The following is a 27,025-nucleotide window of genomic DNA, read 5'->3' as shown; positions in this document are numbered from 1 at the left end:
TTCCTAAAGGAGAAGACTTTTGAGGTACCCTTCAAAAATTGCGAGGGTGGACTTCGAGGAACTGCTGTTGAAAATCTGACGGATACAATTCTGCTAAGACCGCAAGTAACCTCTTGAGATCCGCTTCGTGTAGATTTTCTTGTGTCATCGTATCCGAACGAAACTTACCAGTAGGTTTGATATTGTCTGAAGTCGAACAGAGCGGGAGAAAAACGTTCCGTCGTCCTGTCTGATTGCGTCCTGACTGCGTCCAGCCTGCGACGGAGCGTCACGCTCCTTGACGCCTTCCGTTACGCGTCCAACTTGCTGCGAGGGAGCGTCTACTATCGCTGCAGCTTGCAGCGAGTCCGCGTCACGCTGACAGGAAACGTCTCTCTTAGCCGTTTCCTCGATGGGTCCTCTTGACTGGTCTATTAACGTCCTTAGTTTCTCTCTTGCGCGTCTCTTCATTCAATCCTTGTGACTTGAAAGCGTCAAATAGGGACGAAATGGACTGTTGTAGTCCCGACAAGAACGCTGCTTGCGGTGCCTCTTGCTGCTGGGAAATAACTGAAGGTAGCACTGCCGCAAGTCTACCGCTTCGGAGACACTAGTAGCGAAAATTCTGTCGACGAGGTGGAGACGCTCCTTGTGACACTTCCCAATCCGGGGAGGGGGAGAGCATGCACCGATGTAAATACAAACGTCTCCTTCTTCCGATGAGCTGTGTGTCATGCGTCTCTGTTTCGGAGCAGATGCGTCGTCTTCTTCTGACAAGAACTTCTCCGGCGAGCTCCAATTACTGCACGACGGTTGCAACATTACGGGGGACTTGCGTCTCTTGAGAGGTCTTGATTCCAGGGGTTGACGCCAACCGCGTCGAGGTCTTGCGTCATCAGACGAAGACGAACACTTCCTCATCTCACCTTTCCTGTGGCGAGGGGGAGAGCGTCCTGGGATGCGTCACAGGATCACTCGAGGGGACGCCCGTTCGCTGTTCAACGTCTCTCACCTCCCTTAGCTGTCGACGTTCCTTCTCCCAGGGGCTGGGAGCATGGAAGAGGTCTAGGGCTAGGAGCATGACAGACACGAACGGACGCACCCTCCACTACACTATCACTATCACCGAATTTACGCTGTAAACCCCGCACTGCACCCCACATCACTTCCTTATCTGTAGTAAGGGATTTCACTTGTACTCCTAAGGCAGAAATTGCAGCCATAATATCCTTCATGGTTGGTTCACTTACCTCCGACACCGTAGGAGGATCTGTACTACTACCCTTAGGATCAGGATCATTAGATTTAGATAACGTTAGAGGGGGGCAAACAAATTAACAGAAGATCTAGAAGAAAGAACACTAGAAGATCTAGCTCTCCTAATTCTGTCTTTTTCTAGACGTCTCACATACCTATCATATTCTCTCCAATCTCTCTCCGACAGACTCTCACATTCATTGCATCTATCTTCCAAAGTACAAACGTGTCCTCTGCAATGCTTACATAGAGTGGGGGTCAAGAGAGGCTTTAGGAAGCCGGGTCTTGCACCCCTTCACACACATTCACAACAGAGTCAGCCATCTTGAGAAAACCAAAATCAGAGAAAAATCCAAGTCGGACAACAGCAAAGTCTATCTAAGAACAAAGAAAAGAAAAGCAAAGAAAAATCCAATATCAGCGAAAGCCATCAACGAAAAAATCAAGCAAAATGGGTACTTCACCAATTGTAGCAAACCCAAACAAAGAAGAGCGAATTTCCAACGTGCTGCACCGAGGCGGACGGCAGGGAATTTCTGAGGACAAATGGGAATGGTTCCAGATACCTACATAGAGGGAGCACAGGTATGATCACCTGACCGTCTATCGGCGATAGCCGCGAATTTTGAATTTCTGGCCGTGCGCGCGACGAATCGGCGGGATTAAGCTATATATAGTAACTACCAGGGAAGTTAGATATTTAAAAATTCAATCTTTTGAATGTATGCTTCAAGTTATAATTGTATTCTTGTTTCACCAATTAAATATCGAGTGAATAAGGCCTGGCCAGTGAGATGATGATGGATCGTCTGCGGTTGTTTACCGTAATTGTAATATAAAATTTGTTCTGGAGGACAAAAACAGTTGAACAGTTTATTAGTTTCTTACACTATAATTGGCGGTATATTATAGCAGTCTAAGGAAAGCTGGATTATCGGTGACGAAACATATTTCACAAAAGAGTACCTATTCTTGGCGACGAAATGGGTTTATCCGGGTAAAATACTGAAAGGCTGGCCACTGCCATAGTGTGACCATCTTCCCGAAAATTGGAAATTAAGGGAAACAACTGAGTGGACTAGCTGATCCAGTCTTGCCTGTTTGTTGCTCTACCCTCCGAAAAAGTACTTTTGCTTACTTCGAAAGGTGAGTAGAGGTCTCGAGGTGTTGCTTCCATCATACTGACGACTCATGACTAGTGCCCATCTCCAGTGTTAGAACATGTTAAAGTACTTTTTTGGAGGGTGGATCAACAAGCAGCCAAGACTAGATCAGCTAATCCACTCGGTTGTTTCCCCTATGACCTTAATTAGTGACTTGGGAGAAAGTAAAGATCTCAAGGTGTTGCTCCGACGGTCGCTGGGGTAGATCTAGGGTACCTATCCACGGCGGCCCAGACTATGGAAGTTGCAGTTTTTCTATGCAGTTTTACCTGCTGAACAAGAATTTTAAGTAGGCTATTATTTATTCGGACGACTAGCCTAATTAACCTCCAGGGGCCAGTACTAAACACGGCGAAATACATTGGATGCCCCAATCCCTAGTGGATGTCGTATCGGCGGTTACGTTTCTTGCAGGGTAATTCTAAAGAATAGTTCCCTACGAACTGCAAGGAACGTAACCGCGGATACGGCACCCACTAGGGATTGGGGCGTCCAATGTATTTCTCCGTGTTTAGTACTGGCCCCTGGGGGTTAATTACAGTCGTCCGAATAAATATTACTTTAAATTCTTGTTCAATAAGTAAAATAACATAGGAAAACGTCAATTGCCATAGTCTAGGCCACGGCGGACTGCTTCTGTAGAAATACCGATGCTGCCTCTTGACTAATGTCTATCCTGGGTTACAGGACGTGTTTAAGTACATTTTCGGGATGTCCGTCGCGCTGCGGTAGAGGGCGGCCATTCGGTATTTTACCTTAGTAGGCCTGGGCTTAGTAGCTGTAGCCTATCCTAGGATATTGTTTACAGACGGTTGCTACCTAGGTAGTACCTCATTCCTGGCCAGTACCTACCTAGTCGAACTTATACCCTTCCTTGACTTTATTACTCTTAACCTGCCCTGCAAAAATGGATATGTGCCTACACCTAAATAAGTAGCAAACATGCGTGTGACTGCCTCATCGACTACTACGACGGCCAGCTAGGTACTAGGGTAGATCATCACAGCAGGCCAAGCAGGCCACCTACCATCAATGCAAGCCACCCTCCGAAAAAGTACATTATAACGCGTCCTGACACCCGAGATGGCATCAGTCGCGACTTGTTGTTGGTGAGAAACGGAGCTAAAGACCTCTACTCTCCTTTCGAAGTAAGTATTTTCTCCAAAGTTAGAAATTAAAGCCAAATTTTAAGATTTAAACAGAGGGTACTGAAAACGGTCTCAAACGTAGTGCAAATCACCAAAACGCGTTCAACATTTTTACTTACAATCGAGGTATTTAGAAGATTGACGCCATCTCGATGTTTACGGAGTAGCTTGTGTCAATAAAACTAAACCATTTCCTGGATGATAAATCCGCACACCACTTGTACCCACAGACGCTGGAGCACTTTTATCACAACAATCGAAACACGATTTCTCATCAACAACAAGCCAGGCGTAAACAGCTGTTGGGGTAGAAGATGACGAGAAGCGTGCTCTTGGCTAATTTTTAAATAAGTAGTAAAACATCAATATTTTTACATATTTATGATGATTAATTTGAAAATATTCGTTATTGAAAAAAGTAACTCGACTCTGACTCAAATTTAAGTAATTATTTTTCTGAATTAGAACGTTCTTTCAAGTTCTGTATTATGACGTCACGACATCTTGACTTTCGTACCTATTGTAAATAATTGCTATACTCAACTGTCATTGCAGAACAGTTTACCAGTTATTCATGCAGATTGTTATCAGCTATACATGTAATTGTTATAATCGTAATGCGCATATATATCTTTATTATTTATTTTTACTTTTTGGATATATGAAGATGTTTTACTGCTGGATTATCGCCGTTAGTGTGACGCAATCGTTTTCGGTCCATGGGCCTCTTGTCTGTTTTCGCACCATAAGAAATTATGGGGCCGAATTTGCAATGACCAGAAAGTCGTTAAAAGAGGAAAGTTAGCATTGAGGGGCATATGTTTTTGACTGAGAAAAATACAAATTTATTCAATAGCTAGCTTGTAAAAAATACTTGGTTATAAAAACTTGATTGACAACTAAGCAGCATGTCTACTATGGGTTTCAGAGACAGTGCAAGCAGGTTTTTGGCTTAACAGAACGAGATTTTGCTATAGTGCATTACACCCAGTGCCGTAATTTATAAGGGTATCGTGAATCACTAATCGTAAAGAATAACGACACTTGTCCTTGTACCAAGAGACAAAAACTCCATTATGCAGAAATGGATACGAACACGCGTAAAAAGCTCCACTTACCCTCTCCCAACCCACCCCCCCCCCCCTCCACCGCCATCCCTTTCTCTTCGTTCCTCCGCCTTCCTTTCTCTCTCTCTCTCTCTCTCTCTCTCTCTCTCTCTCTCTCTCTCTGTTGCCATTCGGTATGTGTTGACCCTCCAAACTGGGTATAAGACTACACACAAAACGTTGAAATTGGTGAAATTAGGCTATGTATTGGAAGTATATATACATAAATATTAAAGCAATTTTATCATTATTGCATTACTATGACAACTAGAATTCATGGAAACAGTTTATAACCTGTTAAGCGTCACCCACGTAATAATACGTTTACCGCGATCTACTCGGTAGCGCCTTCAACGGGATATTACGTTCAAGACTTTAACTGTGCTTGTCAAGCCGTCAGCCCCGTAATAATACGTTTTACTCGCATAGAAAGTGTAGGAACATCATTTGGTAACACTCTCAGCACATGGGAAACTTATTTCCAGCCTGGCCAACTCTTTCCTGGTGGTCGCTTATGCTAGAAAACTGCCCTGTCCCTGTTGGTTTTCTTTCATACGCCTTCGGGCGTTTATCGAGACAAATTGGATTTTCGCGTCTTTCACAATGAATGTCCAAAGAGGAGGCATATTTCTTTAGGTGAGATCAATCAAATACTAGATGAGGAGTGTGATATTGATAACCTATTTGATGATGAGAGCTAGTCCGAATTCTGAATCCTCCAGTGGTGATACAAACTTTTCTTCCAATTGCGGGAGTGAAGATAACTTTTCTTTGCCGAGTGAACCTGGACCTACGAGAGAGAGAGGAGAGAGAGGACGAGAGAGAGAGAGAGAGAGAGGAGGAATTTCCCTACAGTTAATTACAGTATGAATAACAAGCATAAAAATCAATATTAACTTTGAAAAACTATCATCAGTGCTATGATCGCTGATTACAAAAAAAGCGTGACGGTACGTTAGCAGCGAGCTCATCAGGGGCGGACGCTTAACAGGATAATGGAACGGCGTATGTGTGAAGCCTCCACTAATGTGGCAACGATGATTTTGCCATTCTTAGCATGCAAACATTAAAGGTTACATTTATTTCTGGCATACGATTATTTAAGAAATTCAAATACTAATAAAGACTGAAATCAATGAAAAGTGCTAGCAAAAACAAAACAAAAAGCAAAAAAAAAAAAAAAAACGTAGTCGTTCCTCTATGCACTTTTCCGTATTCGTTCCTCTATGGTTTTCGGCAGCCAGATGTACGAAAACGTTAAAAACATTTGATTTTATCTACATTAGAAATATCTGTAATTTTGTTCGGGGTAATTTGGTTGCAAAAAGGGATAATATACATGAATTAAATCAAAATTTTAAATAACAATGTAAATTTAAACTAAATAACGAGTAAAGTAAACAGTTTAGGGAATAAAACTTTGCAGTTTCGTCGTCTGTCGTCGTCTGCTGTTTGTAATTGTGTTTTATGGCGCGCGCGCTTAGAAACCAGGAACAGCAACGGGTTTAAAGTGCAACTGTGGAGTGAACTGAGACCAAAATGTGTATAATAACAATCAAATAAGCACTGTGGAGTTTCAGTTGTGATGGCAGTAAGGATAAAACCGCCGATTACAAGGTAAGAAATGAATTCAGTTCCAACCATAAACCCCGGGAATAACAAGTTTCATACTTTCACTAATATAGGCAACAAAATGTTGTTTTATTGTGCTGATTACAACTGCAATCTTGAGTAAGATCAATAAACGTTACATACATACGCTAACATTGTTCAAATGAGTGCTGGGAAGGCTGGGGAAAGATGGTGTCCGTCACTGATGAGAACCGTCCATGAAAAACGTAGCCGCCATATTGGATTTCAAAACTGCCTTGAAAAACATATTTTACGTAACGAGCTCACATGCTTATTTAGTTCGTATGGGGGCTTTCATATATCACAATATGTTGACGAAACTTCAGTCTTTTAAATGGTATGCTTAGAGTTGCAATTGTATTCATGTTTCACCAATTAAATATCGAGTGAATAAGACCCGTCTACCGTGATGAGGGTTGGCCTGTTGTGATGTTTCCCTAGTAGTAGCTAGGTCCAGCCTACTTTCGTAACATTGTGTAACCTTTATTTATATCCAACTAGCTTCCCAGAAATACTTTATAATGACACCTCAACTATTACAATAACAGAATCGCACACCTAGACAACAGCGTCATACTTACAAAATTGATTTCTGGACCATTTTGAAAGTATACTTTCGGAAACCGGGGGACACAATTTCACTTGTCGTCAGTTTCCCGCTCGTTCGGAAGGTAAACAAACTAGATATTTGGCGCCACCTGCAGATCACGGAACAGGCAGGCTTCTGTCTTCTTCTTGCAAACTACACCAAGAAATGACAATTACAAGGCCTCTCTCCTTTCTGTTTACTGGTTGCTGCTTTTTCTTGGATCCTACTCCACCGGAAACCCTCAGCGAGACCAGCAAACTCAATAGAGTTCATCATAGACATAATAGTGCAGACACATACTGGGATTTTTGCTTTCTTTTTATTATACGGCGTTATTCATGTTAATAGCCAAATCTATACTATTATACTGTTATAATACTCTGGACAAATAGAAAAATCTTTCTTTAATTCTTTTGAATGAAATCTGATATAACTTCAACGATGAACACTGCATGATTTTTATCTCTTTTTTCATATTTCTTAAACTAAAAAAAAGCGAGTTTCACGTGCAGTAAACAGACAGCATTTTAAAAACGAATTTTGTAGAATTTAAGAAACTTTTCATTAAACAGAAACGTAGAAAATTATTAAATAGTAAATATAGAGAAGGGTAAAAACTCTCTGGGGGTATACTGAACTTTAAAAATGTACGGGTTCCCCCTTCATATGCAGAGAGAGAGAGAGAGGAGCAGAGAGGAGAGAGAAGAGGAGAGAATTGAGATAGAGAGAGAGAGAGAGAGAGAGAGAGAGAGAGAGAGAGAGAGAGAGAGAGAATTAAATGTTGAGAGAAGATTGCCGAGAGAGATATGGAAATGAAATAAGTAGGTAAACTAACGGCTTTCGATTAAGTGAAAGAATGAAATAGAAATAGACCAGCAAAAATCTCTGTGGTGCATCATTGGAAAAGTGAAATGAGCAGGGGAGCGTACACAACTACTGTAGTACTGTCACAAAGCAGTTGGATGAAAAGCTAGAAACTGACGATCACAGAGGACCATTAGAGCCATTAGGTGAAAGTTTGGCTAAGAGAATTAGATTCTTCTGAATACCTTAGAGATATCAAGAGTAATGTAAATCATTCACCAAAGTCTGGATAATCTAGTAAAATGGAGAAAGATTCATGGTGGTTCAGAAAGGAAAAGCTTTTGAGTAGGAATTCTAAGAAATGGCACACTTAACTGTCCTCGGTGTGGAGTGAATAGGTGAGTCTTTCTACAGGGAAGGGCAGAGGAAGAGAAAGCATATGATACAGAGGAAATTCTAGGATCAGAACAACCACAGCACAGTAGGATTTTAACAGGACTCCCCTCCACTCATCTTTACTCAGAAGTTGAAATTAAGACCCTTCGTTCCTATAGGCAAAGGTGCTTCCAATCACACCTTAAAGCGCAAACGCACTCATATTATACACATGCGCACATTTATATATATATATATATATATATATATATATATATATATATATTATATATACATGACTGGTAAAAATGTTCTGTTACAACAGAATTCCATCTAATAAAAGGAGCCCATAAAAACACCAAAATATAGAGAGAAAAATTTATAGCAGTAACTGCCGGTACAAGAGTCAAATGATGGAATCGGCCTTAATAAAAGAGAGGCAGGTAATGAACATCTCAAAAGGAGCATGGGATTCAGATGTGATCGACAAGATTTTCATTCAACCAACGCTTAAGAAGATTAAAGGAAGATTATCAGCGGGGGTGACCTAAATTGGCTTACCTGTGGATGGACCTCTTGGTATAAATACCACCTTTTCTGTAAACTTTTCTCATTCATCTACCTGAAGAGAGAGACAGCAGTCTCTGAAATATAGTATTTTTCTCTCTATATTTTGGTGTTTTTATGGGCTCCTTTTATTATATATATATATATATATATATATATATAAGATAGATATGGGTATATTATATAATATAATATATAATATAATTATATATTATTATAATGCGAATGATCCCATTGACTTCGACAGGAACTGTACAAGAGAGAAAATATGCCTAAATAGCAAAATTTTAATTACTTATCATCTGCCCGACAGCACATTGCCCCTCTGTCAATTCTGTCACAAGCTTTCTTCAGGTTCATGTATGCCTTATATGAAATATCTTTTTATTTTCAAACGTCTCAAATAACTGTCTCTGGCACACTATGTAACCGTCTATCCATCTCATCATTTCGTTGGTAAATGTAAACTTTTCTTCATCGAGACATACCAACCTTCCGTACTCAGCAACTCAAACGCAATTTATTTCATTGCTTGTAATTCCTTCAACAAGTGACACCTTTGAAACCTCTTAGTAGCCCTTCTCGCGTCATAACCTGTAACTTCCACAACTATATCCAAACTTACATTGTGCCCTTTCAGTCTTGCGTCTCTCAGCTTTGTCTCTCCTCTGTCTCCTCATTCTACCAATCTTAAATATTTACTTACAATCTTTTCAGACAGCATCGCTATTTGCGGCTTTTATTGCGAGATCTACTTGCTCGTTAGTTTTTCTGCCTTCGTTTGCTTTCCAGAATAACTGCATTTCTTTCCACAATTCGTGCTCACCCTCTCCCTTTCTTTTAATGACATAGCTGCTTTCTTTTAAAAAAGCACTTTTTGACTAACCTGTCAATCCTGTATTCCTGTGCATGATCTTTTTCTCTGATTTGTGATTGCACCTAGAAAAACCTGTCGTTCTTTTCAATAATTATCTTCATGCCACCACTCACTCTCTTCCCATCGTCTTAAACACACAAATGTTTCATAACACAAACGTTTCATACTGACGACATGACCTCATCCTGGATGTTTTTCACACTCATCTTATACTTCTTTCAATTCTGTGTCTTAACCCTTAACCCACCTTTCATTCAATTTCCCCATATAAGCTCTGTTTAACTCCGTTTCACCAACTCACTTGTCTTAATTAACCTTACGGTCACTTTTTCACCACTTCATCTCCCAGCTATATCTGTCTTATTTTACTCTAATATAACAATTACCATATACTTTTTCAGCAATTCATTTTCTCACACTTAAAGTTTTGGACCCGGAGAATCCTCTCTGGCTGATAAGAACCTTCCATGGTTTAAATTGTCTAAGTCTGTAGTAAGCTTGTTAATTCGTATCTTCATTACCATACACCTCGTCTGAAACATTTATTGGTCTTTGTAGTATGTTCCTCAGAAAGGCAGCTGTCCTACCATTCTTATTACCGTTCCATTGCTCATTTGTCTGAGATGAGAGCAGAAATGTAACGAGGAAAAACTAATTATACGTAACACTTGTCAGATGCCGACAGCTGCCGTTATAAGGTAAAGGATCGACAAAGGGCTAGTATCAAGAATAAATGTTTGGAAAGCTCTCCATTTGTTTTGGACCGGCTCTTTCCTTTTAAAGACTTTTCAAAGGAGGTTTCGATGCTCGTTAATTACTTTGTAAAACGTTGAATTTCTCTACATCTAAGGCAATGTCACACTTAATATCATTCCTTGTCATGTATGGATATTTTTCAGCATGTTTCCAACTGACAAAATTCATTCCATTATATCAATGACGATTATTCAGTAAGAAGTAGGGATTTTATTATTTTTCTCAAGGTAAAATGATAATTCAGAATACTTTGCGAGTAATTTGGCTATGTAAACCAAAGGAAGTTTTATTAGTTAATCATTATAAGAACCTTTTAGAAGGGTAAATCATCAAGAAAACTGTCTACAGAGAATAGACTAAGATTGAATACTTAATTTATTTAAAATGCACGCTGTTTATATTGCATGCAGTAACCATAATCATGGACTTGCAGGTGACAATGTCCACAGCAAAAGATTTTTCCATTCTTATGATATCTTTCAGCAAAGAAGTTTTAAGATTTTTACTATGGGAAGTCTTCAGCGAGAGTAGCAGGTCTTTCTCGTATGGGCTATACTTGTAGATCTTCATCAGTCTGGGATTTGTATTCTATACAGAGAAAGAGAAGATGAATTAATTTTTTGAAATATTTTCTATTTATATGTCCAGGATACGTAAGTCCAAGATCATCGTCACATGAAATACTATAAAAGTGTGTAATCGAAAACAATGTCATAATTCCTTTCACTTACAACAGCAAAAATCTACCTAAACATTTTTGTTCTCTGTGAGATGATTGACAACAGAGGAACCAAATTCATGACTACTACTATATCGAAAAAAATGTCCCTGTTTAAGTTACTGTGTATTTTTAATTTTCCCTTTTAAACATCTCGTAGTTGAAAATGAACTAGATCTAAATTTTAACTAGACAGTAACTAATTACTGTAAAGATTATAATAAACACACTCTTCATATTGTTGTATGAATAGAATTCATCCTGTTACGTTATGTAATCTAAGCAACCAACCTTCACAAGACAGTTAGGCCGTTTAATGAATAGCAATTGTGTTTTTAGATTGGCAGTTTGGTAATGGGCCGAGGATAGTTAACTGTCTCCGATGTTTTCTATTAACTTATGTAACTTCCCTCTTTTGTTTTATTATACAGTGATCATCTGAAATGGAGACCAATTGGTCTGAAAACTGTTGTGTATTTTAGCTTTTTTAATCAATTTCGAAAAACACAATAGGATTTGAATTGAATTACTGTGAGTTTCCACAGTTTTCAAAAATATCTGGGGCTGTCATGACAGGACATTGCTACAAATAATTTTGGTTTTACTTGTATCAATGTCGACTTCAACGTCGAAGGTGGCTCTTCCTCTTGCTTTTCTTGGCAACCTCAGGATAGCGTAAGAGTCTATGTCAAAGGCATCCTCTCCTACGGGAGCTACTTCGTCTGCGTGGGGAGGAGGTTCCTCCATAGCATGCGCGGATCGTCGACCAATGTTGTTTGGGAATCCTGCCTGAAACACGACAGGAATTGGCGACAGAGGAACTTTGTTTTCCCCCCTTTTGGGTTTCACTTCCTTTTCTACCATCTTGTTCACTTGAGACTTGCTTCATTGTCATATCAGATTTTATGAATTTACATGTTCTCCTTTTAAATATATTTGTTCAATGCTTTAATCACATTTTGTACCGTGGACAGAGATCGGAACATTTTCTTCACAATGTTCGGAAAACTACAGATTATGATGCAATGCATGAAAGAATGCCATGTACAATTCAGAAAGGAAATGTTTGCCTAAACTACAGCAACTCTACAAATACATAAGGTTATGTCTTTTATTTCAAACTTAGCAATGCAATTTGCTCTTGCGAAACGAGCGACTTACCACGAAAATGACAGTAATCAACGTAAACAGAATTGCCTTCACCCTCATGACGAAACGACTGATCTGAGGATTCAATAAAAGTAAAAAACATAGAAGGAAAAAAATATATTGTCTCGGGTGGTTTCTAAGAAATCGCGATGAAACCTCATTGTAATTACAATATATTACGAAAACGTAAAATATAACTTAATTAAAAATGAACGGAAAATGTATTAATCATTTTGATGCACGTAAGATATGTCTAATGAATATTTGTATTATATTGCTTTAGCTACCTGCCATTTCCCTTCAAGGAACATAATACACACACATATATGAGTTGGGACCTGAGTACTTACACACACACTATAAATATATATATATATATTATATAATAATATAATTATATTATATAAATATGATATATCTATATATATATATATATATCTATAATAATATATATATATATATATATATATATATATATATATATATTATATATATATGTATATATATATATTTATATTAATCTGATAAATGATGTTGAAAATACTTTTTTTTTCGTTTTGCAGTGTTGAATGAAACCATTAAAACCATTTAAAGATGCCTGTTTATTACTATTTATTTAAAATTTGTAACAGTTCATAATTTTCGTTTCTAATCAACTGGTCGGGGACACACTGATCTCAGTCTTATACTAGTGCTCGTACATGCAGGCAAAATGACGACATTTTATTTGTTTTCGGCAATTCTACGTTAATTTAGCAGTTACTGTTACAACTCGGAATGAAACCAACTTAAAAACGTATGCGGTTCTGGTAATTGCAAAAGAGAATGTAACCACACTTTCTTTCAATAATAATAATAATAATAATAATAATAATAATAATAATAATAATAATAATAAAATAATAATAATAATAATAATAATAATAATAAAAATAAAAGAGCAAAATGGATTTAAAGAACGTATCTTGGTGTTTACTTTGTTGTAGCAATCGCATTGCCAGTGTTACCAATGTGATTCCAATCTTCTAAGGTTTTTTTTTTTTTTTTTTTTTTTTTTAGATAAGAATGACGGTAATAATAATCCAGACTTCATACAGCTGTTGTTTGTGGAAAGACGTGAACTTCGTGATAAGTACACAATCACTTGGAAGGTTTATACATGTTACAGCCTCTATGTATTATTATCAGTTATTATCATCGCTATAGTTATTACACCTTGGCAGCTAGACTTTGAGTTTTAAATTAAATCAAAAGAACAGACAAATACTTGTTATTATCTTAAGGAACTATGAAGAAAATGAAAATAAATTATTAGAAAACCGTCATATCATTCTAAAATTATACAGATTAGTAAGAGTGAAACTAGAGAGAGATGCAGATTGGGTACACGACGCATAAAAAATGAGATCCACTATTACTTAAAACAAAAATGAATGAAGATCTTACTTCTTCGTCGCACGCAATTTGCCTTGAAAAAGGTTAAGCATTCACTGACAACACTGTCTACTGAAATAGCCGCTTCTTCTCTCGATCTTATCACCTGCCACTTGACAACTGAGGCCGACAATCTTTCACACCTGGTGAAAATGTACAGATAATTTAGCAACTGTACACACTAACCTACAGACACACGTAAGCACACATTCCCAAACAAATGTTTACTCACGCGCAGAATGTCCGAAACCAAATTTGTACTTGATTTTTAGTAGATGGAAAATCACCGAAGAAGCTGAGAATTTTACATTATCATCGTTACGTAATATTATATTATATTATATTATATTATATTATATTATATTATATTATATTATATTATATATATAATTTAAAAGGGTAATTTAAAAACAGCATAGGTACAGTAATGAACTGTTTTTACCGTTGTTGTATGTAAAAGTTGTTATCTAGATAATAACAAACTCTAGCACGTATACTCTTTCTCAGGGGAAAGACTCCCAATAACACTGGTGTCTGGTATTTCCAGTCACAAATAATTTGCACAAAATCTGTATCAGCATACGAGCTAGAGCTTACGTGGTAGAACTAGTTATTATCTAGATAACGACTTTAATTAGGGCCCCACACACTAAACGATTGTCTGTATCGTTTGCAAAAACATTATGGATGGGCTTGTTTGAATGCAAAAGTAGGCGGAGTTTCGTGTCTGAACGATCTCGGCGGAAATCTGTCAAGGCCAGGTTGCTGGCTTGCGACTTAAGTCTGTCATACACAGGTCGTTCAATGTATGGGGTTGTCTGCCAATATAGTGCTATCGCGCACGTCTCTTCTAGAGATGATGCCATGTTTTCCCGAGACAAAATCTTGGTTCAGACTGAAATCAGTGCGGAGATCGTTCATACTGTCTGAATAGAGTGTGTGTGTCGATAACGACAATCGTTCAGACAGTCGTTCATGCAATCGTTCAATGTATGGGGCCTTTTCGACAGCAGCGGCAAAAATAGTTCATTATTATGCCAATGCTGCTTATTATGCTTCTTATGAAGATAATTTCAGAAGTATAACGGTATTGTTGCCCTCAACAATACCTAGACGGATAAGCAATATATCATAAGGTAATCATAGCAGTGTTATTGCCTTCAGGTGGAAAAGGATCCCATTCATTCATCAGGTAAAGTACTAGATTTACTGTCGACAATCGCATACATAAGCCTAAAGTATGAATGACAGGTAATCTGATTCTGCTCATATTTAATTGGTAAAGTCAAGATCATACCTAGGGTAAAGCATTTAGCGCAACTCTAAGACAGGTTTCAATATCCCTGTATCTTTTTTATTTGTGGTCTACATCTAACCAACATAACACTCCACTTACCTTCCAAACAGGTTCGTCAAACATCTTTTTTTTGGGCTGCGTAAACTACAGAAAGACTTTGGTATCATTTATTCTGGAGTCATTGTCGGACAGAATTCACGACGAGGTAAAGAAAATGGATATGTATACATGATGCAGTAACATATGGCATTACATCTAACGTCCTTCAACAAAAAAACAGGATGAAATAACATCTATACCAACCACAGAATCATATACTTGACTAATAACATTGGCAAGATATAACACATTTTCTTTGAAGACAAAGGAGCATTCTGAGAGCAGAGCGCGCAGGACGCACTCGCCTCATGAGTTGAAAAAGTACGAAGTACTTTTCTATCAGTTGTTCCTGTGGCTGATATAGTGTTTCTTAATCGTAATTATATCATTGGCAATGAAACTCGAGCCGCTGGCCTTCGAAGACCTCGTCAGGTTCCATTCACTTGGCGGTACTGGAGGTTGAGTCTCTGTCTGACAAAGTTGTAGAAATCGTACTCGTCTGTGAGGTTCCTTCTCAGCAGATCCTCCACGTATTTGGATGTACGAGGTCGATATCTGTTCTTGTTGTGGTGAGGTGCTGGAACAAGAGGAAGAGTGGTGTGACGGCATTTTTAATATTGATGCGTAGTTTCCAATTATGCCTATTTTCCTTGATTTTCTAGTCAATAATATAGGGAAATATTATTGTATACTGAATTAATATACAATAATCTTTCCCTTTTAGTTTTAAATTTTTGGTGATGTTTTTACATTCCTACTTTTTCTGTCTTTTTTTTTCCATTTCTGCGGAGGGACAATATCTTTTTGTTATTATCTTGTTAATTAAATTTGTTTCTCTTCGTGACTATGCTTTTCTTATTCGCTTATCTAAATTTAGGCGTCAGTTTTATTTATAGCCACAATGTATCGCCAACGAGCTTTCGCCCGGTATAGAATAGATCATCAAATAAATAACGACGGACGCCTGAATTCAGACAAGTGAATAAGAAAAGTATCGTCCCGAAGAGAAACAAATCTATTCTCCATCTACTGAGTGTTTACAAAACTAGCAACACAAACAATAATTTCCCTTGATAGAGATCCTCGTCTTACAACGACGTCAGCATCTTGCAATGGAAATCTTTGCGTCATGCAACAGCTTTCTCTTTGTCTTATCATGCTGGAAAGTTTGCAAACACAAAGCGGATTTACTTTCAATTTCATCGGTTGCTAGTGCCCTTTACAGCACTGAAATGATGTGCCACGTATTGCTCATTTACTACGCAATACAGCGTTTTTATTTGGTAAAAGATCCTGTGTATGTGTGTGTGTGTGTGTGTGTGTGTGTGTATGTGAGAGAGAGAGAGAGAGAGAGAGAGAGAGAGAGAGAGAGAGAGAGAGAGAGAAGTCTTTATATGTGTGTGTGTGTGCGTGTGTGTGATTATGAATTTGCTGTTTTAAAGATATACCAGACCGGAAGGAAAGGAAGAAAATGGAATGATTTTCTCTTTTGGCATCAGAAACCGTGCTTTGAACACTTAACAATTTACAATGTGTGTATTCATGTTATATATATATATATAATATATCTATTTATATATATATATATAGTATATATTATATATATATATATATATATATAGATATCTATTATATATAATATTTAAATAAATTATAATTTATATCTTATTATAATATTATATTATTATATATTATAATATATATATATGTGTGTATGTATAACTGAATCACGAAAGTTTGGACCGTGATAAATCCATAAATAAAGATATATGCCACGAAGGAAAAATAAACGAAGGAGTATCTGCGAGACCTTTCGACGTTAAACGTCCTTTACTAAGCAGAAACTGACATACATGAGGAAAAAGACAATACAAGAAGATTCGTATAACTGACAGATAGGGATTATAAAGAGATTAGTACCTAGAATCCGACACACCTGGAAGATGAGTAACCTTCCCAAACAAGCATAAACAATGGGTGCAATTAAAGGTTTAAGACAATCATCTCAGATACAAGGACAAGACAATTAAAGGATTATAGGTGACAGCTATTCAGAACTTGGTAAACAAAACCATATTCACAATACATGTCAGACATACATTACAACGAAGATAACTCTAAGGTAACTAATTTTTATTTAAGTCTGTAATTATATCTTTGAGGTCATTCTTAAACATGTTACAAATACAAGGGCCTAATGAAAAAGGCCTCGACTAACATTGAAATTACAATGAAAATGTATCAAAGCAGATTCTAAAAGATTTCGTGATAAGACATCTCTTGACCTTGCAATTACTGAACTACCAACCCAATTTATTCGGTGGTTGTTTTCACTTCAATGAATGAATATTGCATTAGATGTTTGCCTAGTTTTTACAGAATATTTATGCTGGCTTAGCCTTATTTCTAGGCCTTTGCTAGACTGTCTGAGATAAAATGAGGGACAATCCATATTTGGCATGGTAATGGGAAATCCTTTATTACTACTACTCTCAAACCTGTACATGGAATTCTTTGAAAAACGCTACTTACCTAATATCATTTATATTCCTGTAAAGTGGTATCGTTATGTTGATGATATTTTAGCTGTTCTGCCTGTCGGTATTGATGTAAATGATTTACTCTCTAAATTAAATAACCAGGTACCATCGATTAAGTTTACTCTAGAATTAGAAAAAGACAATTGCCTCCCTTTTTTAGATGTTTTGATACTTAGAGAACCATTTCAATGTAAATTCAGTATTTATAGGAAACCGACCAACAACTTAACTTATGTTCATTTCTTCTCAGGCCACCATCTTAACATAAAATATAAATTTTTTCTTCTATGTTTTTACGAGCATTGCGCATTGTCAGTCCACAATATTTGGATCAAGAAATTGAATACATAAGAAAAATAGGGAAGGATTTATGCTATCCTTCACACATATATTAGATATTTGTTATAATAAAGCCCACAAAAAGTTTTATAGTGTAACACGCAGAAAGAAAATTTTAAGAACATTCTCAGTTTGCCTTATTTTAACGGATTTGAAACCATTAAATCATTGTTAAAAGCTTTTAATGTCACCTTGTTTTTTCCTATAATAACACACTAAAAGGAATGTTAATAAAAAATGGCCCCAGAGAAAGCAGCAACATAATATATAAAATTCCATGTATGGATTGTCCCTCATTTTATCTCGGACAGTCTAGCAAAGGCCTAGAAGTAAGGCTATGCCAGCATAAATATTCTGTTAAAACTGGGCAAACATCTAATGCAATATTCATTCATTTAAGTGAAAACAACCACCGAATAAATTGGGTTGGTAGTTCAGTAATTGCAAGGTCAAGAGATGTCTTATCACGAAATCTTTTAGAATCTGCTTTAATACAACTTACTTTTCATTGTAATTTCAATGTTAGTCATGGCCTTTTTCATTTAGACCCTTGTATTTGTAACATGTTTAAGAATGACCTCAAAGATATAATTACAGACTTAAATAAAAATTAGTTACCTTAGAGTTATCTTCGTTGTAATGTATGTCTGACATGTATTGTGAATATGGTTTTGTTTACCAAGTTCTGAATAGCTGTCACCTATAATCCTTTAATTGTCTTGTCCTTGTATCTGAGATGATTGTCTTAAACCTTTAATTGCACCCATTGTTTATGCTTGTTTGGGAAGGTTACTCATCTTCCAGGTGTGTCAGATTCTAGGTACTAATCTCTTTATAATTCCTATCTGTCAGTTATACGAATCTTCTTGTATTGTCTTTGTCCTCATGTATGTCAGTTTCTGCTTAGTAAAGGACGTTTAACGTCGAAAGGTCCAGCAGATACTCCTTCGTTTATTTTTCCTTCGTGGCATATATCTTTATATATATATATATTATATATATATATATATATATTATATATAATATATATGTATATGCAGATATTTGTAGTGCTCGATACTTATTCGAGAGCAAAGCCTATTAGTCATAAGGTCAGACGTCTGGCCTTAGGGCAAATCATTCTTACCCAAGAGATCGTTGTAGTAGAGATCAGTGACACCTCTGAAGAATCTGGGTAGTTTGTGTTCGAGGACTGTCAAGGTGGCGTTGATATCCTCCAGGACTCCCACCACAGGATACCACTCCTCCACATGCAGCTTTGCCGTGCGTAGGGCAGCTTCGTTGTTGAGTTCTCTGCAAAGTTGATGATGATGTTGAGAAAAGGAATTACGTGTAATTTTTAAAGCAGCGTGATTTGATTGATTTATAATGTCATTATTTCCTACGTTAATCGGCTCGTCCGAGATTGAATAGAATACGACCAGCAGTACATCGGGGATAGAAAGGGTGATTCTAATAAAGAAGTTAAGGGAAAAAAGAAAGGAAACTATGGTAAATAAGCGAGAAATATGCGGAGCACCCCATTTCCTGTTTATTTTTACCACTAAGGGATACGTATGCATGCGTTTGTGCGTTTATGTTTTTTTTATAAGAGTTGGTGATTTTCAACATTTGGAGGTACATGTCATCCTTTCAGTGGGTGTATATTTAAACGCACAAGTATAATTTGGAAAACTTCCAGGTAACAAGGGATTCAAAATTTTCCCAAAGAAGGGGAGAAAATGGAAGTACAGGGTTTTTTGTACTATGAGGTGCGTATCAATGACAGTCGAAAGATCACCCTTAAGCGTTCCAGATATATCAGGTTCTAATATTCTAGTATGTTCCAATTGCAAAATACTAATGTGTCGAAAATATTGTTAGTTTTTACTCTAATATTCATGTTTCTTTATACGGAAGCTGGTAGGATGGACACTCTTACTAAGTTACATTTCCAACCTCTCGTATGGGTTACTGGGAGGGTTAGTTCTTCAATGAGAAATGAACACTGGAGCAAAGTGAACTCAAAGAAGTTAGACCGCTGGGTTGAAAGAGACCTGAGAGAATGGATGGCAACTTAACAACTACACAAGAGAGATAGTCAAACTTATGAGTTAATTAATTACAGAATGAACTGCACTGGAATAAGGTCCATTTCACGTGATAAGCCGGCCACCAGAGTGTGAAAGATTATTTTGGACATTGTGAGGGAATAAATAATACTCTGGTCATTGCGAATGGAGGGAATGAATAACACACTGGACATAGTGAACGGAAGGAATAAAGAACACTTCGGATATTGTGAATGGAGGGGAAAAAGAACACTTCGGACAGTGTGAATGGAGGGAATAAAGAACACTTTTGACATTGCGAATGGAGGGAATAAAGCACACTTCGGACATTGTGAATGTGAATGGTGGGAAAAGAAAAAAAAAACACTAGACATTATGAGCAGAGGGAATAGTAATTGAGGTATGTGGACAACGCTGTGAGTGGAGGGAACAAAGAACATTTCAGACATTGTGAGTTGAAGGAATAAGTGAGCACCTGGATTTAAGAAGGGCCAGAATATGGTGTATCAGAGTTTATGGCATTGCTTTTCTGATGAACTGACCTGCATTTATACCAAATCAACGTAATAATGAATAATCATGAACTCACCTGCAGTATTCGTGGTGACCACAAAAATAAGGTATACTGAGGTCATAATGGTGACCTGTGATGAAGGCACACTCTGACCCATGATCCAAGATGCATTCTTCCAGGGTTGCGTATTTGGGCGGTTTAGACCTCCTATATCCGGGCGGAGTGTTCAGCCCCGGGCGTGGAGTCACGCGAGCGTAATAAAACCTACAACAATGAAAATTTATGATGATACATATGGCAATTCAATGATAAATCAAGTTTACATTTATTCCATAGAGAACCATTCTGAGTTAGTTGTATTCGAATCTCTCTCTCTCTCTCTCTCTCTCTCTCTCTCTCTCTCTCTCTCTCTCTCTCTCTCTCTCTCTCTCTATATATATATATATATATATATATATATATATGATAGTATGTGTATACACACACACACACACACATATATATATATATATATATATATATATATATAGTATATATATATATATATATGTACATACATACATACATGCATACATATGTATGTATATTATACATACTATATTATATATAATATACAATATATATAATCTATATATATTATAAATAATAAATAATAATATATATATATTCATACATACTATATATCATTAAATCATTATATTAATAATATATAGATCTATATATATATTATTCTATATATTTAATATATACATATATATACTATTAGTATATTATATATATCTATCAGTACATATTATGATGAATATATAAATGTCCCACGGACCAAAAACTGGATAGGTTTAGGATTATCTTATAATTTAAATTATATAAAAAATATTTTCTAACCTTCTTAGGAGAGAGAGAGAGAGAGAGAGAGAGAGAGAGAGAGAGAGAGAGAGAGAGAGAGAGAGAGAGAGAGAGAGAGAGAGAGACAGTCCAGTCTTACCTCGACTCCATCTTCTCAAGAGGATCCCGGATGATATTAAGATAAATTGGCATTTTAAGACCCAGGTTGGTGAAATTTGTAAAATAGACGTGCCGATCGAAGCTGACCAGATGTTCCGTCGTGTCGTGGAGCTTCTGACCGATGTCAGCTGCCAGCTCGAGCTGGAAATGGAAGAAGAGCAACCAGCTTTAGTGGATGATTATAAAGACAACTGAAAAAGAGTAATATATCCTTGACGGACGATGATTAAGTTGGCGAAAAATAGATGGAGTATGGTCTGACAATGCACAAAGGAACTAAAGTTTCCTGTTTTATTAGTATATTGACTTGTGGAAAAGCGAAAATGAGCGAAATAAAGGTTTAAAAAAATAGTATGGAGGTATGATAGCAATAGTTTTGTTATTATTTTCGAATGCTATGGAAGATTTAAGAAAATTTCCTAAGCCGAGCTTGCATAAGGCAGATCGTTAATTATTAGATAAATCATCGAAACAAGTGCTTTCAAAATAGGTTAATTTTTTGCTGGTTTCTTTTTGTGGATATTATTCTTATATAAAGAAATGTCTTACTCTAAAAGTCTAGATTATATTTTATACCGATATTGAGAGTTTACTTATTAGTTGATATCTTCTTGCTCCCACCAGGAATTCTTAAGTTTAATGGGATTACATGTTTGTTATACGATGCTTGGACTAAAACTCCTGATGTTAACCCAAGGACTTGCTGGGTACTAAGCGTTAGTACTTTCAGAGTCCTTGGAGAAATATTTAGTTTTCTTGGCTCCATCTAAAGAGAGAGAGAGAGAGAGAGAGAGAGAGAGAGAGAGAGAGAGAGAGAGAGAGAGAAATATATTCACGATCTCAATAAATTTTCTGATGCATTTTTGGCGTTGAAATATTGATTTTTGTTGTAGGTCGACTGTTTTATTCCTAACCTGTTATCTAGACTTGATTCACGTTAATACCGTTATGTTATTTGTTGTTTGTCTGTGGTTTATTCACTGGTCTTAAGACAACTGTCAGTAATTTTTATGATGTTTTATCCTTGTTCTTACATCTTCTTGTTCCTTTGATTCCGCTTTGTTAGTTTGATGAACATTTTGTGCGCATGTAAATTTTTTCGTCTACCGTTTGTATAGATATCAAATACCGTTATGTTGCATTGCATATACTGATTACTTGCATGCATTATTATTATTGATGTAGAGGATTATGTTTACATTTTCATTTTCATAGCATTTATTCTTTTACCATTTGCACGCCACTTATTGTAAGACCACTTGTTTCATTACGCATCGTGGCGCAATGCACTTATATGCGGCAACGCCGCTATTGTTTCCCGCCATACGTAAGATGCATTAATCAATTCCTGTCCTGTGGTCACTGAGGAGTGAAGCATGGAACTTCCATCCGCCTTCACATCGCTGTAGCTGTCAATATATGGAATTTTAAGAGACTACAGTTTAATTTCTCCACCCATCGTTCCATTCATTACATGGACGCATGTGGCAGGGTTACAAGCCACAATAACACCCTTCAGCCATTCACCTGTTCATCAAAGCTCAGAAACCTGTTGACAGTGTTCCTGAGCCTAATGTGTCGGAAAGTGTTTTCTCCCTGGAGCCATTGAAGGAGGAGCACAAGCATCTCGCTTCCTGTCTTCGGCACTCGGTTGAAGAAAAGGATCTGTTCGCTGAGGTGCTGAGCAATGTACTCGGAGCCATGGGGCGTCGCATCCTGCCTGAAAATGGAGAGAAAGAAGATTTAGCGTAAAAAGTGGAAGCTGTTTTGACACAAGACTGGTTGGGCTTGCGTTTTTACCAACAATATGGAATTAGAGAGAACGCGCAACAGTTGAGAAAGCGGATATTGACTTCTAAAGCAAAGCAGACGAGGTTTTCGGATTGATTGAAAAAAATCACTGATCGAGGTTTATCAGAAATGACAACTGGAATAACACTGTAGATCAGGTAAGGAATCAGGTTTGATGGTGATCGGTCCGAATCGATTCCCAAAGTCACGAGCAAATCATTTCTGTATAGATAGTAAGAAGAATGACTGATCAAAGTTATTTTTCTTGATAAACGGGTTAAAGTGACATTATTTAGAGAAGGTTGGGTTTAGTAAAGGTAAAACATCAGGCCTTCCGTAGACCAAAGAACTTGCGCAATATTGAGACCCAGTAATTAGTTATCCGGTAAGTACAAGCAGTCTTCATTATTACCAACTAACGTGGAATGAAAGTCCAAAGAATGTTTGAGAGAGAGAGAGAGAGAGGAGAGAGAGAGAGAGAGAGAGAATGTCTCGTTTGGTATGAGAATGGTATCCGAAATTGTCTTCTCTGGTCGAAACAATAAAAAAACACACACAGAAGTCCTCTTCTTATAGATACACATATCATTGTAGAGTTTTTATGTCAATTTTGGCATAATGATGTAGCGAAAGCAACATGAAAGTGAAAGCCACTTTAGCGACGCACCAGCTGTGACAACGTTAGTTGAGACAATGGTTCATTGGACAGACATTCTGTGCTAGTAAAAAAAAACTAAAGAAAATAACTGTTCGTTCCCTTGTATTAGATCAAGACATTACACTATTTTCACATAACGCTGCTGACTGACTGTGTCAGAGGTGTTCACACACACACACACCACACACTGGTAGATGCTTGTAAGAGATAAAAATCGCGATTAAAATATTATGAATTGCGTTTTGTTAACGGGTGTCTAGTATCATCATCCTTTAAAGCAAATATATGGTTTCTTAAGTAATCAAAACAAATACGGAAAGTAAGGCACTAAACAAACTCAGTTATCCTTCATGTTTAGCGAACAAGCAAAAAGATATTATTACTTAAAAAGATTCTATTAGTTCCCCGTTGAACGAGTGGATTTTGCGCTCGGCTACCAATCCGGTGGTCCGAAGTTCGATTCTCGGCTCGGCCAACGCGGAACCAGAGGATTTTATTTCTGGTGATAGAAATTCATTTCTCGATGTAATGTGGTTCGGATCCCACAAAAAGCTGTAGGTCCCGTTGTTAGGTAACCAGTTGGTCCCTAGCCACGTCAAAATATCTAATACTTCGGGCCAGCCCTAGGAGAGCTGTTACTCAACTCAATGGTCTGGTAAAACTAAGGTATACTCAACTTAAAAAGAGTCTATCAAAGCTGCAATACAAGCAATGATTTAAAGAGCGTTATTTGGGAGGAGAAACAGAAAATAGTAAATTATTCTCATTAAATAGTCAGATCCTTCTCGTCTAATCTCACATACCTTTGAGCGGACAATTTTCTCTCCTGGTCACGTCGATCCCTCGAGAAAGCATGTTGCACCATCAGGTGTGTGACGCCAGCGTATCCTACCAGGATGAGCGCCATGCAGGAGCACAGCACCCGCAGGCGCATGCGCATTTGAGCTGTGAGGTTATTCATCATGGTGGCGAAGGACTCGCAAAAGATTTTTTCAAGATTCCCTTGAACTCTTCACAGGCTGTTTAAATGACACTGATCACTTGTTTATGTTCTGAGTCTTAGAGGATTATAGGTTGTTAAATAAGTTTATAAGTATGTTTGTCACTCATGAAAAGATCCTTATGAACATCTTGAAAGACTCAAGAACATAAATAGTATTAAAGGTCATCTTGCATAATCATATATAACGCAGTCCAGATTTTTCTTAACTCTTTTTAATGTAATACCTTTTTTTTATTGCCGTTTTCTGAAAATTATGTTCTAGGGTCACATCATGCATAGTCATGCATAAATGTGAATGTGATTTTCTTTTGCAGTTTTCTGAAAACTTACGTCCTAGTGAAAAAAAGTGAGCAAAAACAATACGTTAATGTCATGTTTCAATGATTTGGTTGAGAATTACGTATGAATCTGCTTCTGTCTAGTGGTTATCATCCAAGAAACGTGATATCAGTAATGACAGTTCCACGGCATCACCTCCATAGCAGTTGAAGCAGATATCTTGCTGCATTTTCAATAACAAAATTTCATTTCATCTCTACATCGTCTTCTGGAATATTTTCAGTAAGGATCACTCTCCAGTAATCGCGCAGTGGCTGTTTGCTTTTTGTAGTAGTCCTCAAAATCACTGAAAAAAAGAAGCGTAAGTTATTTGTAAGTTCACAAATCATAGATATTAAAATCGTCTGCAGAAAGTTTACACAAAGTCGAAGTAATGGACTGAATTATAATTATCAATGCAACCGAAGTAAACTTACATTTTTGTCAGGAAGAGAGAGAGAGAGAAGAGAAGAGAGAGAGAGAGAGAGGCGGGAGGGGGGCGGGGTGAATGGGGGTGGGCGTTGAAAGCCTCTCCGGGCGTACCCAACTCCGCCCCTGACATATCAGCCAATCCAATGACGCACCGTAAGGCCAAATAACACTCAGCACTACAGACAGAGGAGACATTTTCGACTGAGTGAAACATTCGCTGGACAGACCCTCAAAATTACGCGGCCCCGTGAAGCTACAAAAAAGGACTTCGCAATTTTAAACTTAAAATTTAGTACTTGAAGGAAATTGGCAACTTCCTAGTTGGATGACATTGATCTCAGGAACACACGCAACAGCTATGAAATCAAGATTTGTATTTTCATACTTTTTTCATTTTTATTTAAGCCTTTCAGTTTCCATATATCTTGTAATTTATCATAACACGATCACGTGCGTGATATCAGTTTCTATAATCACCGTTGATGGATGTCGAAGTAGTAAAAAAAAAAAAAGAACAAAAAAAAGTCTCGCCATCTCACCTTAGAGAGATGTTTTATTCTCTTGATTAAATCAACGAAATCTCTCAAAAGTGAACACCATACAGGTATAAGGTGATTTTACAAACTATATAAATCGTTTCCTCCATATACATGTTCAGTAAACTAAAAAAATTACAAGAGATGTGAACATTGGAGATAAACGAATAATCTTTTATTCCCGTACTGAGAGAGAGAGAGAGAGAGAGAGAGAGAGAGAGAGAGAGAGAGAGAGAGAACAATATTATTATCAGAATAAGAAGGCCTTTACGGCACGAATACTGAGGCTCGTTAAAGCGAATGACTTATACAAAAGAAAAAAAAAATATAAATAAAGATATAAAAGAGAAAAAGCAAAACATACCAATAAGCAACTAAAGAAACGGATGAAGAAGACCCAACCTTCCTTTCATGGGCATCTCCGCTCTTCCTGTCCTTGTCTTTCAGGATCAAGTTGAATCCAGCCGTGCCCCTACAAACGATGAGTCCTGCGAACGCCAGGCTCTAACCGCCGTGTAGGAAAACTGGTTTTGTTTAGGAATGCCCATGGCTAATCCGAGGAGATATCCTTGGCCGTCTGGACAGTAACTTTCTTTGTACACACACACACACACACACACACACCCACACACACACCCACACACACACGCACGTATATATATACATATACATATACATATATATATATAATAAAATATATATATAGGGTATAATATATATATATATATATATATATATATATATACGTACATACATTTTATTCAATTACACACAAATCGAAACATATAGTTTATCTACACACACACACACACACAACCACACACATATATATATATATATATATATATATATATATATATATTATATATGTGTGTGTGTGTGTGTGTG

At 37.2% G+C, this 27,025-nt stretch overlaps 2 protein-coding genes and 1 long non-coding RNA gene across 3 annotated transcripts in view; all 3 read right to left on the bottom strand.

Moving 5' to 3' along the window:
• LOC135215627 (DNA ligase 1-like) overlaps positions 1-7,039 on the bottom strand; it is a 189,912-nt gene extending 182,873 nt beyond the window's left edge. Inside the window, exon 1 of the mRNA XM_064250542.1 lies at positions 6,867-7,039. Within this exon, the coding sequence (XP_064106612.1) occupies positions 6,867-6,886 (20 nt within the window). The 5' untranslated portion in view covers positions 6,887-7,039. The remainder of the gene's footprint in view (positions 1-6,866) is intronic.
• A 3,503-nt stretch (positions 7,040-10,542) lies between these two features.
• On the bottom strand, positions 10,543-13,706 carry LOC135215201 (uncharacterized). Its single transcript, XR_010314614.1, has 4 exons — positions 13,567-13,706; positions 12,133-12,195; positions 11,577-11,760; positions 10,543-10,841 (listed from the first exon to the last, which is right to left on the bottom strand). It is a non-coding gene; the product is annotated as an uncharacterized LOC135215201 (long non-coding RNA).
• A 1,306-nt stretch (positions 13,707-15,012) lies between these two features.
• Positions 15,013-27,025, bottom strand: part of LOC135215200 (heparan sulfate 2-O-sulfotransferase pipe-like) — a 20,044-nt gene continuing 8,031 nt past the window's right edge. The window contains exons 2-7 of the mRNA XM_064249693.1: positions 24,652-25,476; positions 22,927-23,119; positions 21,380-21,540; positions 20,470-20,658; positions 18,956-19,122; positions 15,013-15,527 (exon numbers count right to left, since the gene is read on the bottom strand). Coding sequence (XP_064105763.1) covers positions 15,379-15,527; positions 18,956-19,122; positions 20,470-20,658; positions 21,380-21,540; positions 22,927-23,119; positions 24,652-24,812 — 1,020 coding nt within the window. The 5' untranslated portion in view covers positions 24,813-25,476 and the 3' untranslated portion in view covers positions 15,013-15,378. The remainder of the gene's footprint in view (positions 15,528-18,955; positions 19,123-20,469; positions 20,659-21,379; positions 21,541-22,926; positions 23,120-24,651; positions 25,477-27,025) is intronic.

Source organism: Macrobrachium nipponense, chromosome 5 (assembly GCF_015104395.2).
Source record: "Macrobrachium nipponense isolate FS-2020 chromosome 5, ASM1510439v2, whole genome shotgun sequence".
Lineage (NCBI taxonomy): Eukaryota > Metazoa > Arthropoda > Malacostraca > Decapoda > Palaemonidae > Macrobrachium > Macrobrachium nipponense.
This window is presented reverse-complemented; position numbering and strand designations above follow the sequence as displayed.